General features: G+C 38.2%; 1 protein-coding gene across 4 annotated transcripts in view; it reads right to left on the reverse strand.

Moving 5' to 3' along the window:
- Positions 1-17,513, reverse strand: part of HBS1L (HBS1 like translational GTPase) — an 87,790-nt gene that overhangs the window by 68,123 nt on the left and 2,154 nt on the right. Inside the window, exons 2-5 of one of the 4 annotated variants that reach the window (XM_058735356.1) lie at positions 14,894-14,959; positions 5,663-5,791; positions 4,970-5,164; positions 1,556-3,743 (exon numbers count right to left, since the gene is read on the reverse strand). In XM_058735356.1, the coding sequence (XP_058591339.1) occupies positions 2,272-3,743; positions 4,970-5,164; positions 5,663-5,791; positions 14,894-14,959 (1,862 nt within the window). In that variant the 3' untranslated portion in view covers positions 1,556-2,271. The other 3 variants (XM_058735355.1, XM_058735357.1, XM_058735358.1) reach the window with 3 other exon arrangements.

A 17,513-nucleotide genomic window follows, 5' to 3' on the forward strand; every position in this document is an offset into this window, starting at 1 on the left:
CAAATCATCGTCACTGAGGTGTATCCATAAACAGGCACTGGTCGCTTTATCAAGGGCCAAAGGCCAAGGGTGGAAAGGGCAAAGGGTCTTCTCGGCTTCACTCTCTGAATCTCAGAGACTGACAATTCCTTACTCAACAAAGCCAAGTACATGTCATGTACTTGCCTGATGGACCAGGAGCCATGACAATGGCAGGGAGACCTATTTAAAAATTGTTGCCTTTCCTATCATCCTGCAATATAGGATTTTCCCTAAAGAAATAACCTTATAAATGGTAGTTACAATCCTAATGAGCCAACAAAGGGAAATCTAGTTCACTACAAAATCTACTTTTAATGGCTTAAAAGTATTACATTTCCACTTGAAAATCTGTTATAAAAGATGGTAAAATAATAGTACCACTGTTCAACTTTAATATGAGTTACATAAATATTTGTGGATTCACGTGCAAAGTGGGTACACTTGCATTAACACTTAATCTATCAGGAATTCTGTCAGTTCCAAACTCATAGAATACAATTCACTTCTAAGTTGGAGAGGGCCCATATATAAATCTAGTTGATGAGTCATACACTAATTTTGCAAAAGTACTAAAATGTTTCATCAAGGTATAAGACTAGGAAAACAAAATCAGCAGTTGGGGTAATTTAAACTTTAAAACTGACCATAAAATATAACCTAATTTATATCATCTCGTAAGTATCAGTATGATATACACTGAAATACACAATTAAAAACAAAACCTGAAGTCATCACAAAAAAAAGTGTTTGGTCAAGAATAAGGAAAACATAATTCTAGCTTAAGATTTCCCACCAAAACAGTGGATATAAAAACATCATACACAGCTAAAAATATTGGAATGTCATTCTGAAAATAAACTGAAACAAGAAATACAAAAAAGAAAAATTATAAAAAGCACTCTGAAGTAGCTGCCAGAGAAAGTAGGTCTTTACTAGAAAAAGGCCAGCTATTTTATTTTCATTAAGAAATAACATTTTAGATCCTACTTTTTTATGCAAGAAATACTAATGATACAGTATCAGCATCCTCTTATGCAAGACTATAATTCCTAATTAGCAATTTTCCTTGGTATTTCTGATTACGAGAAACTATAAAATATAAATTCACATTGGTCAGGTGCTATCCTTAGCATTAGTAATTCTTTCCATTCTATTGATTTCTTCCCCTAAGGCAATAGTTCTCAAGTAAAAGTAACACATCAAAATCACCTGGGGACTTGTTTAAAAATACACAGTCCCAAAATGTCATCCCTCTGAGACTAACTGACCATGTCTGGATTGAAGCCATGGCATCTGTTCTGAAAAAAATTCCCCTAGCGATTCTGATCGCTAGTTGAGGACCACTGCTTTCAGGGATGAATTACATACTTGTTCTACTGCCTAGAAGAGCTCTGATTTGGTCTGACACTGCTGAAACTTGGTCATGGTAGCACATACACTGTCAGTATCAGAGGAAAACACATTTTATTACTTACATAAGAAAAAGCTAAAGAGATCTGATAAAATTATCTATTCAAACAGCATGCAACCATACTTGAAAACACTTTCTACATATTTATTTCAAAGTGTGCATTTAGGACAAATGGTTTCGAAAATGTATAAAAATAATTTATGTACTAATCCAACTTCAATATGTACATGGTCCCTTAAAGGATTTTCATTTTATTATCATCAAAAATGTATTTCAACAACCTCCACAGTATTCTTAAAAGTCAGGGATTTTAAAATTTTCTAATAGAAAAATTTTATCCACCTACAGAAAAATAATGAATGGGAATGATATCACTAATATTTTAAAATATAATTATGTCTCACCTATGCTATGCCACATATCAGAAGAAAAATCTTTATCTCTAAACTAGAATAATCCCAAGTGGCATTTTCATTTAAGAATGAAGCACAAAAATGTTTTACAAAAGAAAAGGTCTCATTGTAAAAACTTATAAAGTTGAGTGCTTCAAACAAAAATATCTGAGGTTTGATTTCACAATATCAAGTTTCCATATGCATTTTGTAAACATATACACCCACTTTAGGCTATCAACTTAAATAAAGCCAGTTATCACTAAAAGAAAATATAGTAAAAAAAAGTTTTTTTCAGTGCAAAAATACATTATCAACTAAAGTTATCAACTGACTTAAGACAATTTTAATATAAAACCACAACTCTCATCCCATAATATACAGTAATCCTATAAAGATTTTAAATTAAAACAAAAACTCTACAACAGTTATCAAGTTCTCCTGTTACTATTCTCTAGTGAAAGCTTTCTTCTGATTAGCTTTTACAATGTCATCAGGAGATGCTGATTTGAAGTCAAATGGTGTTATTGCTATAAGAGGACTTATTTCTTTGTCCTTTATGTCTTGAACTTGTCTACTATAAAGAAAAGTCTTATAGAGGTCAAGGGTGCGTCGCTTGCAGCTTTTCAATGGGTAACGAAGACACAGTGTAGAAGCAAAAGCTGAAGGTCTAGCAGCAAGAGCCTTGGTCCAAGAGAGAGAAAAAGGTGGGTTCCTAGTCAAAGAGCCTTTATTGGTTCTCTTATTATCCTTAGCAGAATTGAAATTTTTCCCTAACTTCGAATTTAAAACTTTAGTTCCTGATGTTGGAGCAACTGATTGGTCTACTACATGTTTTGGAACAAAATCAGGGGTTTTTATAAGGACACTAAGATCAATATTTGAATCTATTCCAGGTGAACTCATTTCAGATACACTGAGCTTAAAGGAATCCTTCTTAAACTGAGAGTTGTCTACATCAATTGTTTCTGCAATCAAATCAGAAAGTGACAAATTCTCAAGGTCTCTTGTAGGAGAAGCTTTACAAAATGCCAAAGATGACAGAGATCCTGTTAACTCTGATATTCCAGTCGAAGATGGATACCGATTTGCTAGCCTTGACAAGGGAAAAGATCCCAAACTGAGATCTGTGAAACTGGCAGATGACTGGTTACAAAGATCAGATAAAGTAAAGCACTGGCTTGGATTATTTTCTTTGTGTTCCTGAAACAGTTCAGCTAGGGATGGACTTTCACACCCGGCAAACTGCAGACTGTCATCTTTTAAAATGTAATTCTTGGCACTCTGTTCAACTGAAGAAACACTTCCAACTTCAGTCATTTTACTAGTATTTAAATTATCATGAGCTATATTTTCCAATGAGCTAGTTAAGAGCAAAGGACTATTTAAATTTCCTAAGTTGTTTTGTACTGGAATGTTATGGATAGCAGGAAGTGAATTATTCTGAATACATAAAGAGTTACTAGGCGTTGTGCTCTTTATCATTAAGGATTTTAAATCTGGTATTTCTTTGAATGCAGAATCATCTTTGGAAACACATTCCGATTCATGAGGTCTAAACAGATCAGCACCTAGATTCTTTGAAAACAGACTTTCCAGACCATCCGTGGATGATAATCTGACTGACGGCTGACTTTTACAAGAATCTCTTGGCGCATCATCAATGAGGTCAGCTAGCAAAAGCTCTTTTGTTAACTTACATGATTCTAGTTTCTTTTCACTTTTAGGTCTGTCAGGTTTCTTTTTTTTATGGAGTAAAGAGTGACTTGGTACAACTGAGGAATTATGATATAATCCATATTTTGCTAGTGGGCCAGAAAAATCAGAGGGTTTGCTACTACAATCCAAATGGTTTGCGGATTGAGGACAAGAGCTTTGAACATTATCAGCTGAAACTTGAAAGGAAGATAATAAGACTCCTTACCTTACAAAAGCCATTAATTTTCAGATGAATAGGTTGACATATGCAGAAGACAGTCACAGCAACCAAAAGGAAACATGAAATGAGGCATTTAATTACTAAATGTTTCTTATGATTACAGCATGAATAAAGCGATCAAATATTTGATCATTATTTAATAAGTGAACACTCTAAAAAAAACAATAATAAAGGAATTTTACCTTCCTTTAACCATCTACAGTGACCTTCATACTTTGTTCACTAATATATACAAATGTAAATATCAAGTTAGTCAATATTCTACTTTTCACAAATTTTATAATGTGAGGTTTTAATGTACTTAAATTATCGTCATGGTTATCTCAAATTCAAAACAATTAAAAGACCAATGAAAAGAACTAGGTTTATCTTCTCCTATATTTTTAATGTGTTAAAAACAAGCAAACAAATAACATCCTGTCATCTCTGGGATAAACTATTAATAAAGATGAAATATTAAAGACTCATTTTCATAGGGTCAGTTACAAGTGCCTCCACATCAAAATTTTTTTTTAATTTAAATAGATAATAAAACCCATCCTTGTTTCATAGTAACAGATTGCATACGACTTTGATGTGGTAAAAAATCTAGTCCTCAGGTTACAGGAAATACCAGCCCAGTTAATAAATCACCATGGTCGTACTGACAGATACCATACCAATTATTACAGAGGTACCTCAGTTCCCTTCTTATGCCAATTCAATTTCCAAGCTTAACCCCAAATTCTATAAATTTAAAATTAAAGATCTGGCTTTGAAATGAAACAGTAGTATGATACTTATGGTATTTCAATAAAACTAACATATTTATAAATACTATAAAAATAAAGGGATTTCTGTAATTAATCGTCTGGCTATTAATTTCCACCTCCTGACCCATTAGAGTTAGAAAAACAACAATAATTAAAAAGCTCTCTAAGCTACTGACAAGAAGCAACAAGTGTCTTGTTTTTGTCTGATTTTATTTCCCCTATATCCTGCTAGTTACAAAACAAAGGGAAATTATGAAAAAACAAGCTGTAACAGAGGGAAGAAAACAAAGCGCTCAGCTTAAAAATTCACAAAGTGGAAAATCAATTGATGAAAATCAGGATTACTGTAACATGCAAAATGTTCCGCCCATATTTCTTAACAGCCTGAGCAAATCAGTGCCTCTTTTAAAACATTAGCTGTAAAACCACTAAAGGAGAACAAGGAAAAGCATACCTTTTGCAGTCTTCCCTGTGGATGCTGCTCCCTCACTCTTGACCTTCAAATTCTGCATTTTATCTTGCTCCAGAACCAGTGACAAGGCCTTCTGCACATCAAAATTGTTCTTCAGAACTGCTTCGACCAATATGTCATCTGGCACGGCATCTCCAAGTGCCTCTCTCATGTGATCAAGGCATGAATAAAGACGAGCTAGAACAGAAAATAATTAAAAGGCTGTACTTAAATGGTGCCATGGAAGAACACTCAATCTTGAAAACTAAAAAAAGGGATTTGAAACTATATTAGGATGTACAACTCTCCTCTTTCCTTGGCAAAAATTATTTATAATGATTATATTTTTACCCACAATATATCTCTTTCCCTATTAGAGCTTATGAAATAATAAATATTGCTACAAGAAAACAAATCACTGAAGTTTCTCTCCTGAAGAGATAAAACAAAGATCTCAGTCAAAAATTCCAGTTAAATAGCCACACAACCAATGTTTCAGCCATACAGTTAACCATACATTCCTCATAAAATACACTTAATAAAATGTAAATTTCCCTTGACGAGACAAGATATATTTGTACCATTCCTTCCCACCATCACTATCATGAACAGTCACAATAAAACTGAAAAATTCTGGTATACTGATTACCAATCATTTTCAAACACGAAGCACGGATAAACTACTTTTTACTATACCTTGATCAATTCCACTTAGCTGATGGTTCAAAAAAGAATTGGAGGACTCTTTCAGATCTTCGTAATCATATTCTTCTACAGGCTCAACAAGTGAAGGTTTGTCACGTCGTGAGTAAATAAACTGAGCAGCTAGAACAGAAAATGATGGAAGAATGCTGTAGCACAGCCACTTTCCAGTAAGTCTTTTTTTTTTAAAGTGAAAATAAAAACAAAAGATGCTGACCAACCACCTACAGCCATTTACCCACATTCTGTAGTAATAGCTAAAAACAAAACAGGGACAAAACACACCATACTCCAAATCCTGCTCAGACGTCCTTACTAACTACTCACTGGCCTCTACAATCATCCTCCTTTTTATCTCCAAAACCTTCACCAAGCTGACTCGCCACGGTTTTCAAACACTACCTTTCCTAACACCTCATCCCTGCCTACCACCCCATCTTCCCTACCATATTCTCTTCTTTGGAACAAAAATTTCAAACCACATACCAAACTTGCTTATTTGTACAATTAAGAAAATACTAAAGGGGTGCCTGGGTGGCTCAGTCAGTTAAGCGTCCAACTTCAGCCAGGTCATGATCTCACAGCTCGTGGGTTCAAGCCCCATGTCAGGCTCTGTGCTGATGGCTCAGAACCTGGAGCCTGGTTTGGATTCTGTGTCTCCCTCTCTCTCTGCCCCTCCCCACTCATGCTCTGTCTCTGTCTCTCTCTCTCTCTCTCTCAAAAATAAACAAACATTAAAAAAATTTTTAAATAAAAATTAAAAAAAAGAAAATACTAAAAACTTAATTTTCACTTTCTGAGAATCGCTAATTTTGTCTGAACCCAACAGTTGATCAAAATCATAGACCTTAATTTTTGAAAACCTCCTTTCGGGGCGCCTGGGTGGCTCAGTCGGTTGAGCGTCCAACTTCGGCTCAGGTCATGATCTCACAGCTCATGAGTTCGAGCCCCGCGTCGGGCTCTGTGCTGACAGCCTGGAGCCTGCTTCTGCTTCTGCTTCTGTGTCTCCCTCTCTCTCTGCCCCTAACCCACTCACATTCTGTCTCTGTCTCTCTCAAAAATAAATAAACATTTAAAAAAAAAAAAAAAAGAAAACCTCCTTTCAATCACGCATTGTCTACACTGCATAATAGCATCACATACCTAACTCTGACTTTCAGACATCAGCCTGTGCCATTCTATAGCACTCAGTGTCATCCCTCAATGTGTAACTGGTATTGTATATTTCATTAAAAGGAGGAAAGCCAAAGTATGAAAGTGTCAATATATGTCTGCGTATCATCAACCAAATATAAGTGAGCAAAGAAGAAAAATCATCATGAACGCCCCCAGGGCTGACTCTTCCACCTCAGCTGGATGCCCACTGACCTCAATTCCTGCAGCTTGTGTTCAATTGTGAAGAAATATAATTAAAGAATAAGTTAAGAAAGATAGAAAGTTACAAAGACAGAGGGTAGAAATACAGTATTCTACACGCAAAGTGTTCCTAGGGATTTTATAGTATTTAGCTTTCTGGAAGAGCACATAACACTTAAGTCTACTGCTTAGTGTTCCCACATTGAACCTTTGTGCATGTTTTCAGGAAGGCATGACCTATGAAAGAAAGAGAAACTAACCATAAAGTCTATAACCAATGCATATAAATAATGCACATACAAACACTAGATAATGCTATGGCTTATGTGTAATACCCCTACTCAGAGAGCTGTGGCATAAGTGCTATCTATTCATAGACTATATAAACGATGGCCTTCGAGATTAGTAGTAAAAGCAAAGAAAAAAACGTAATGATGCATTTTAAAAGCCAAATGAGTAGTACAGATGAGTGCTACAGAGGCACAGTCACTGAAGACTGGCGCGATTATACAAAATGAGGTAAGAACATCAGAAAAACTGAGGAGCAGGTGGAAGACACCTGGGACAAAGAGAACAAGTAAGAGAGAGAGTGTGGCTATTCTGCCATACTGCGTGTTTCCTTAACACAACCTACTCACACCAAATGGTAAACAGGAGAACGATGAGGGTAAAACATTCAAGTCGCTTTGGTTATGAGATTTTGCCCCCACTTCGATGTTTTGCATCATCACCTAAAAGCAGCAGGTACAAAGTAACGTCTACCACAGCTTACACCGTAACTGTGACCGTACCATAAAGCCAGAGAGCGCCACATTCTTCCTCTAGGCTCAGTTTGGAGGACCTGTGACTTATTTTGTGCATGCCTACTGCTTCTTGACTCTCCAAGATCTGTGAGCATTTTGCCTTTGCAACATGACTTGTTAGTTTAATTCTTTCTCACATTTCTGTTAAGCTTTTACCTTTTTTAAAAATTTAAAGTTTTATAGTTACTGGAATATTTCTTTATTAGGAAGTTAAGGTAGCTTTTCAAATGTGCAAGCATTTTCAATACTGTTTTTGCAGTACTTTACAGGCTGAGTGATCTGTCACGATCCTATTTTTTCCCAGTTCTGTTATTTTTGTATACAATTCTGAAGACCCTAAGGTTTTCAAAAAATACACATATTAGGGGCACCTGGGTGGCTCAGTTGGTTAAGCGTCTGACTTCCGCTCAGGTCATAACCTCACACTCCGTGAGTTCGAGCCCCACGTCAGGCTCTGAGCTAATAGCTCAGAGCATGGAGCCTGCTTCAGATTCTGTGTCTCCCTCTCTCTATACCCCTCCCCCACTCATGCTCTGTCTGTCTCTCTCTCTGCCAAAAATAAACACACATTAAAAAAATATATACACATATTATGGGGGTGCCTGGGTGGCTCAGTTCGTTGTGTCTGACTTTGCCTCGGGTCATGATCTCATGGTTCCTGGATTCGAGCCCCATGTCAGGCTCTGTGCTGACAGCTCAGAACCTGGAGCCTGTTTCAGATTCTGTGTCTCCCTCTCTCTCTAACCCTCCCCTACTTATGCTCTGTCTCTCTTTCTCTCTCTCAGAAATAAACATTAAAAAAAATCTTTTTATTTAATAATACACATATTATGTTGCATATATACCCCTATTTATCTCCCTCTAGTACAAGGAGAATAGAGCACTGCTATTATAATGAAATGGGGTGGGATGCCTGAGTGGCTCAGTTGGTTAAGCATCCAACTCTTGGTTTTGGCTCAGGTCATGACCTCACAGTCCATGAGTTCAAGCCCCACATCAGGCTCTGCACTGACAGCATGGAGACTGTTGGGGATCCTCTGTCTTCCTCTCTGCCCCTCCCTGACTCTCTCAAAAATAAACATTAAAGTAATTAATTAATTAATTAATAATAAATGGGGTACTAAGAAATGTAAACTGGACCACTTTGTGCCTGGCAATTTATAAATTATTTTCCTAGCTGTAATAAACTACTCAGTTTAGCCTAAAAGTAACAAACAAACAAACAAACAAAAATACTTTCCCTAACTTCTTCTCTTATCTTTCAACTGTGAGGAAAACCCTGAGGAAAATCAAAAATTAAGTAAGGAAAAAAATCAGATCATTCCCTCAACAATTTTCACTCAGGAAATATTGACAGGGAAAAGGAAGTTGTCAATATCCAGGCTGCTACTCAACCTCAGAGGAACTATTTTTTTTCTGGGGCGGGGGGGGGGGGGGGGGAGGCAGATGGATTCTTATCCCCAACCTACACACAAATCCAACTCAGAAACCTACACTGTGGCTACTGTTTTAGAAATGCTGTTGGCTGGATTTGCTGGGAATTGGGGCGGGAAAGAAGGTAGAAAAAGTCCCCAGGGAAAATAGCTACTAGTGGGGAAGAAACAGTCCAAATCTCTGAAGTTGAAGTGAGAACCCAAAAGGCAAGAAATACAATAAAAAGAGAAAGAAAGAGGAGAGAAAAGGATAAATACAAAATACAATTCTTTTCTAAATTTAAATCACAAACTTTGATGGAAATGCTTTCTGAAAAATTGGAACACCCATAATTACTTTTAAAACTTAAGGCATTTAAACATATATGAAATTTCAAAGAATTCAAAACCTGACTCCTAAACTGCCTCAAATTGTTCCCTAAACACCTTAAATTGAATATCATGTAAGAGGCACTCATTAATGATACAACTGCCTGAGCTTCCTCCTCTGGAGGTTCTGATTCTGTGATGCTGGAAACGGGACCGGAATCTGTATTTTTTTAATGTGTTATGTATTTTTGAGAAAGGCAGAGACGAAGTACGAGTGGGCAAAGGGCAGAGAGAGAGAGAGAGAGAGAGAGAGACAGAATCAGAAGCAGGCTCCAGGCTCCAAGCTGTCAGCACAGAGCCAAAGCGGGGCCTGAACTTGTGAACTGTATGATCATGACCTGAGCCCAAGTCTGACACTTAACCAACTGAGCCACCCAGGCACCCCCAGGGAATCTGTATTTTTACATTATTCCCAGATGACTGATATCAGGGAAAGTTAGGAAAAACTGGCCTACAAATCCCCCTGTAGTCCACTTTGTATATGGTCACCAGTTCCTTTCCAAAAATATTACCCCTTATTCAAAAACCTCCAATAAGCTGACACGACACACCAAAAATTAAAAACTGCCTTCCAGAATTTGCCTATTTCCGTTCCCAGCCCTCTTTCCTGCTGCAAATGAGTGTTCTCAAATAAGCCTCACATAGAGGCCACTGCTCAAGCACTACTGTTTCCTCTAAGATGCCATTCTTCCTCCCAAATGTCCCAGTCCTTCCAGAAGCCTTCCCAGACCCTTCAGGCAGGACTAATGTTCCACCCACCATACCACTTTGGCACATTTGAAGAGGACATTTAACATACTTCCTTATACCAAATTAATTCATAAATTTATTAGAATTGGGTTTTTCTTATACATTAATTGATGCTTAATAAAGATTCTGAGTTGGAATGGAATGAATACTACTGTTTAAGCAATCATTGGAGGCCTTTTGACTGAGTGGCTCCAATGCCTTGATAACAAATGGAAAACTAAGCCAGAGTCAACTCCTAAGCCTGAGGATTAAGAAGAACAACCAATCAGGGGTACCTCAATGGCTCAGTTGATTAAGCTTCAGACTTAGGCTCAGGTCATGATATCACAACTCAACCTGTGGGTTCGAACCCCAAGTCAGGCTCTGTGCTGACAGCTCAGAGCCCGGAGCCTGCTTCGGATTCTGTGTCTCCATCTCTCTCTGCCCTGCCCCCACTTGCACTGTCTGTCTGTCTGTCAAAAATAAATAAACATTAAAAAAAATTTTTAAAAAGAACCACCAATCACAAAAATCCAACTAGGCTTTCTCAAATAATGCAACCTTTAAGCTATAGTCAATCAAATAATTTCCTTGCTTTGTTTCCTATCTTCTCTATAAAAACCCTGTCCCTTAGTCCAATCTGGTGGGGGGGGGGGGGGGGGCTGTAACCACTTCCAGTTTGGAGCTGCCTGATTCAAACTGGTGTTTGTTCGAATAAATTCTTACTAATTGCAACATGCCTCAGTTTATCCTTTAACACTTCCAATTACAGTAGGCAAAACAAAACCCACAACTGTTCAAATAAAGTTGTATATATAGGCTCTTTTTGCCATCCTCAATTCCTTGACTATGTTCAACACGCAATATCAAAGTCAATCTTTCCAAAGGAAAAAAAGCTGTAACATTTAGAAATTCCATTTCCATCAGGACAACGGTGCCTACCTGGAGTTCAAAAACGTACATATGCTGATGAATTTTAGAAAAATTCTTATTAATTGATAAAAATCACTCAATTATCAGAATTCATAAGACCATGAATATGATCAGCTCTTCAACGACACTGGCTGCTTCTTTAAGAACAGAGCATCCTTCTAACACTATTCATTTTTTATTGAAAATCACTTGGAAAATATATCACTAAAAAAGAAAAATAAGTTTCTGATCTAACATCACTATTGCATACATGTTTTGAAAAACTAAAAGTCCCCAAACCACATGCATTTGTTAAAAACACAGTTTGTCACAGAAAAAACTCAAAACCATTTCATTGTACCTCCCAGTTCAATAAAGTCACTGACTTCTTGGCGTATAGTACAGAAGTAACTCAAGGAGTAAAACTATCCTGAAAATGAACCACACACAAGACACACCGTCAAGACCTATGAGAGACAAAGGGATAAACTCTGACCTCAAGAAAGCGAGGCCATGAACACACAAAAAAAAACACCCTCTGAATGCCTGACGTGGTATGCCATCAGTTCCTTACACGAGATTAAGAATACGTTATCCAGATAAGCCTAGATAAATGAATGTGTTAGCCTGCAAGATTAAGATGTCTTTCGGCAGTCTCTCTCTCTACAAAGGTTTCCACACTGTGCAAGCCAGATTCAACCAACTTCCAAATCCTGTAGCCCTTAATTCCTGTAAGGTATCTCTTGAATCTATCTCCAAATCGAATGCTACCACCCTTGTCCTAAACTTTGATTCTCAAAGCAAACATCAACAGACTATGGAGAGCTTATTAAATAAAAGAGCAGCTGTGCCCCCCTCTGAACAGGGCCAAGAATTACTTTTCTAATAAATTCCCCAGTGATGCTGATGGTACCTGGACCACACTTTGAGAACACTGTCCTCAAATATCCTCATCTCCTCTAGATTAATAAACCCATCTCCAAACTAATCTATGTACATCCCCTAATGTACTACCTTCAATCCAGTCTCTACTATGTAAGAGATTTTTTTAAAAACTCCCATCTAGGGGCACCTGGGTGGTTCAGTTGGTTGAGTGTCTGACTCTTGATTTCAGCTTAGATCACGATCTTAGGGTCCCAGGACCAAGCCCCTGCTTAAGATTCTCTCTCTCTCTCTCTCTCTCTCTCTCTCTCCCTCTGGCCCTCTCCCCTGCTCAGGTGCGCATTCTCGCTCTTGCTCTCTCTCTCTCAAATAAAATAAAATAGTCCAATCTAATTATCACACCCACATCATCTTCTCAGTTTCATGAACATGCCATGCTCTCCACTGCACTTAAAATATGAGTGATAAAGTTAGTGCTACCAGATATCACTTTATCGCCTAGTCGACTGTGACAGTATATCGCAGGAACCCCAAAGGGTTAACCCATGAAGTTTTTTTAACACTGCAAATGGCAAGTGTCTCAGAGGTACCTTGAAAAAAATGAAATTTCTTTTACCCTTCATCCCTACAAAATGTGGTCTTAAATCCCAGCAACGGAGCTCTAAAGGCATGAGGATTAAGCCATCTCTGAGCTTGTAACCCAGTCTTCTTTACTCTGCTTTGTGATGCTGGGGTTGCAGTCCCTAGGAAGTTCATTTCTTTGACAGCTGGCTCCCTTTTAGGATCAGCCAATGGGGAGATGCTAGAGGGAGACTGGGAGGTCAGAAGAGGAAGACACGTGCTCCTTTCCTTTCTGCTTCTTGTCCATCCCCCATCAGCCCAGCAACACTGCACGCTGCAGTAACAGCAGTTAGTACCAGTTAGCAGTTTTCCCAAAACTCCCAGAACCAGCTTCAGTGTGCCCCTGCCCACATCCCTCAGACACCCTGACCAGCCTGCTGACTAGAACTCCCTGTTGAAAAGGCTGAATCCCAGGTTCACAAGGTCCTTTTGCAGGCACCGGTACCAACCATGCACTGTCCCCCTCCTCAGAGGTCTGAGTCTCCGTTCCACAGCCCCTCCTCTGAACTTCAGAAGCAAAGCAGCACCCTCCTATCACAGGTCTAAGTTCCAGCTAGAAGCACCTCCAGGAGCTTCTAAAAGGTTGGGTCTGACCTCGCCCACGTGCTCCTCCAGGAACTCAGAACTGTAAATGTTTCCTGAAGTTACCACCTCCCTGACACTTTGCTCGCCCTTTTTGCACTTTTTTGTTCTCTAAAACCTAGTTAACAATTTTTGGTATTAAATTCTGTCTGGCAGGGGTGCCTGGGTGGCTCAGTCAGTTAAGTGTCTGACTTCGGCTCAGGTCATGATCTCATGGTCCATGGGTTCCAGCCCCGCGTCAGGCTCTGTGCTGACAGCTCAGAGCCTGGAGCCTGCTTTGGATTCTGTGTCTCTCTCTCTCTCCCCTTCCCTTGCTTGTGCTCTCTCTCTCAAAAATAAACAAACATTATAAATAAATAAATAAATAAATACTCTCTGGCAAAATGACTGGTACAATTTCTATCTCCTAACAGGATCCTGAATGGTAAGTGTGTAACACTAGAGCAAAATTGGAAAGGCCCTGATTAGTAGTAAGGCTAAATGAGGAAAGCAGAAATCAAGAGCTAGATGCATTTCAGAGGAATAAGGAGAGGTGCTAAGACAAGTTGTGGAGTATCTCTGCTTTATAGGGAAGAGGAATTCTAAAAAGTCAGAAGGGACATATTTGGTCATCAGAGACTGAAAGTGAGAGTGAAGCAGGTACAGGTCTATAGGGCAGCTTCAGAGACTAAATGGGATTAAAGACAAAGTGGATTTTGATAGAATGTTAATTATATTAAGCCCTTAATATAGAGCCCTTAAACTTGTAGAGAATGAGTGCTGTGAATTATACTTATGTTGTACCTAACTGTATTTAACTTTACCCTTTCACAGCATAGTAAAATTGAGCAGGGCATTTTAACTAACTGTTTATAGAACAGAATGAAATTTGAAGACAAATATATTATTAGGGAAATTATGAGAAAAGGTCTGGTCAAACATTATGTATTTGCTGAAAAGAATATATGAATGTTTCATGTTTTCTTTATACAGTGGCCTTTGCCACTTTGCCTACCTCTTTCAGCAGGTAGGCAGGAGATACAAACTGATGCCCAGTCCTACTGAAAAATGAACTCTACATGACTCTTTGGCTCCATCAGAAGTCTGAACTACATATATTTGGTTTATTTAACAAACTATATAACAGTAAACTGAAGTACTATATGAAACGTAGTCTATGTGTAACACCTCAATGTTTCTAATATTCAAGAGATCCCTGAGTATAGAAAGTTAATTGCTATCTGCTTTCAAAAGTTTTAGGTTTTCATTATTGACTAAATTACCATTTCAGTACAATTTAGATTAACTGCATGTTACAAAGAATGTTGGAAAAAAACATACTTTTCAAAGTTTTCTTCAAATTGTTGTTGGAAGCTAAATGATGAAATCAATACTTTAAATTCTTTTCTTAGGTAAAGAAATGATTTTATACACCTTTAAAAGTTAACATACAATTTAAACATTACATAATATTATAGCCTTATGGAACACTCTAGTCCTAGAATGACAATGATACTTACTTAACATTTTTAAACCCCCAAATAATGGAAATCAAATACCTGTTGATGGCGAAATACAATAATCATCCTCTACAGACTGGCCATAGAGATCATCATCTTCAAAATCTATAATAAAAACACAAAAGATAAATTTATTTACAAGTTCTTTTTATATTCTTAGTTATTAACAAGGAAGCATCAGAACTTTCTCCAAACTAAACTATCCCTCAAAATTACAGGAACTTGGAATGTCTGCTTTACCAAAAAATTCTAAAAATTTTATCCACAAAGTAGGTACTTACTGACTTTATGCATAAAGACATACACAGTTCTGGGGCGCCTGGGTGGCTCAGCTGGTTGAGTGACCAACCTCAGCTCAGGTCATGATCTCATGGTTTGTGAGTTTGAGCCCCGCACCGGGCTCTGTGCTGACAGCTCAGAGCCTGGAGCCTGCTTTGGATTCTGTGTCTCCCTCTCTCTCTGCCCCTCCCCTACTCATGCTCTGCCTCTCTGTGTCTCAGAAATAAACATTAAAAAAAAATTTTTTTTTTAAAAAGACATACACAGTTCTTCATTTTTTTAAGCTAATTGGGTTTCATTAAAACTTTTCCAAGTTTTCACTTTATGCAATCAAAAAATGATAACACCACAGGCCACAAATTTGAATTGTCTCTCTGGTGTTAAAACCTGAAATAAGCCATCCATTCATTTTTTTTCACCAAGTGCTCTCTATGACCTAAGCATTTATTTCCCATACAATCGACTAGCACAGGGTATACAATCAGACCATGAAAACAGATTTTCTTCACGTCAAGCTAATTTCTATAAAAACCATCTTATCCTAAACTCCCTTGTGCTCTGTTCACGCTAATTGGACTTCTTTTCCTAGTGACCAGAATATGCACTTTGCCCAGATTTCCTAAAGCTGCTTCTTTTTCCTAGTTAAGGTTCCAGCTCAAATGTCACCTGTTTGCATACATCTTCCCTGACAACTACCTTCCCTGACCATTCCCGTAGAGCAGCAAGCCCCCTACCACTTTTACTCTCTAGCACACTCCTCCAACTGTCTGTCTTCAAAGCACTATACATCTATGTCATTCCATGAGACTACAAGCTCCTTCTGGGCAAGGCTTTGTCTTAGCCAACTACCTAGCACATGTTTGGAACTAAATTAATTCTTGTTTTATTATAAAGTAATGAATCAAACAATTTAAAACTAAAACCTCCAAGAAACATAAATATATTTACATAAAGGTATTTATTCACATGATAGACTATGCCAAGGACTAATAAAGATATCTGAGGGGCAACAGCGAGTGACAGGCACATTCCCAGATCTATAGGAACCTAAACTCTAACAGGAACCAAACACAAAAAACAGGCAATTAAAAAATTATATGACAAGTGTCTAAGACATGAGAAATACAGACTGATTTGGGAACACACACGTGAACAACAAAAACAGAACTGGAACTGCGGTGGCTAGAGAAAGATCCCCAGGAAAGTAGTATTGAAACTAACTCCAAAGGATAGGTACCTAGTTTCTCAGGGTATTTATGTATCAGGAACAGCATGTTCAAATGCTGAAACCAAATGTTTATGGCAAAGAAAAATTAGACAAATACAACTATTGGATAAAAATATGTACCAGTCAATAAATTATTAGATCACAATCCTAAGGTAGCAACTTATAAATGAGTCATTTACAAAAAAAAAAAAAATTAGACATTAAAGGCAAGAATCTTTTTTACCAGGTTAGTTTTCCAACTGAAAGTGACCCTAACAGTGCCACAATATAAATAAAGTTAATTTATTTTTGACAGAGAGAGAGAGAGAGAGAGAGGGAGAGAGAGAGAGAGAGAGAGAGAGAGAGAATGAGTGGGGGAGGGGCAGAGAGAGAGAGACACAGAATCTGAAGCAGGCTCCAGGCTCTGAGCTGTCAGCACAGAGCCATACATGGGGTGGGGGCTCGAACCCATGGACTTCGAAATCATGACCTGAGCCAAAGTCAGATGCTCAACCGACCAAGCCACCCAGGCGCCCCAACAGTGCCACAATATAAAAGGATGAAGAGAGAGGCACCTGGGTGGCTCAGTCAGTTGAGCCTGCGACTCTTGATTTTTGATTTCACTTCAGGTCAAGAGATCTCACAGTTGTGAGATGGGGGTGGAACCTGCTTAGGATTCATTCATTCTCTCCCTTTCTCTCTCTCTCTCTGCCCCCCCTCCCTCCCCCCTCCCCCGCTAGCACTCTGTTTCCCAATAAAAAAATAAAGATGAAGAGAATTCTGTCCTAGGATTTTTGTAAAGTGGTTCTTTTCCTTGACAAAATTTTGTAATATTTACTGCACATAAAGCATTTTACCAGCTACTGGAGTAAATGTAACAGAGTTAACAGAACAATAAAGAATGGACTATGCCCTCCTGGCACTTTTAAATTAGTAGCTAACTGAGGGGTGCCTGGGTGGCTCAGTCAGTTGAGTGACTCAGGTCACTCAGGCTCAGGTCATGATCTCACAGGTCATGGGTTCGGGCCTGGCACCGGGCTCTGTGCTGATAGCTCGGAGCCTGGAGCCTGCTTTGGATTCTGTGTCTCCCTCTCTTTCTCTGCCCTTCCCCCGCTCATGCTCTGTCTCTCTCTGTCTCTCAAAAAATGAATAAACGTTAAAAAAAAAATTAAA

This window comes from Neofelis nebulosa, chromosome 6 (assembly GCF_028018385.1).
Source record: "Neofelis nebulosa isolate mNeoNeb1 chromosome 6, mNeoNeb1.pri, whole genome shotgun sequence".
NCBI lineage: Eukaryota > Metazoa > Chordata > Mammalia > Carnivora > Felidae > Neofelis > Neofelis nebulosa.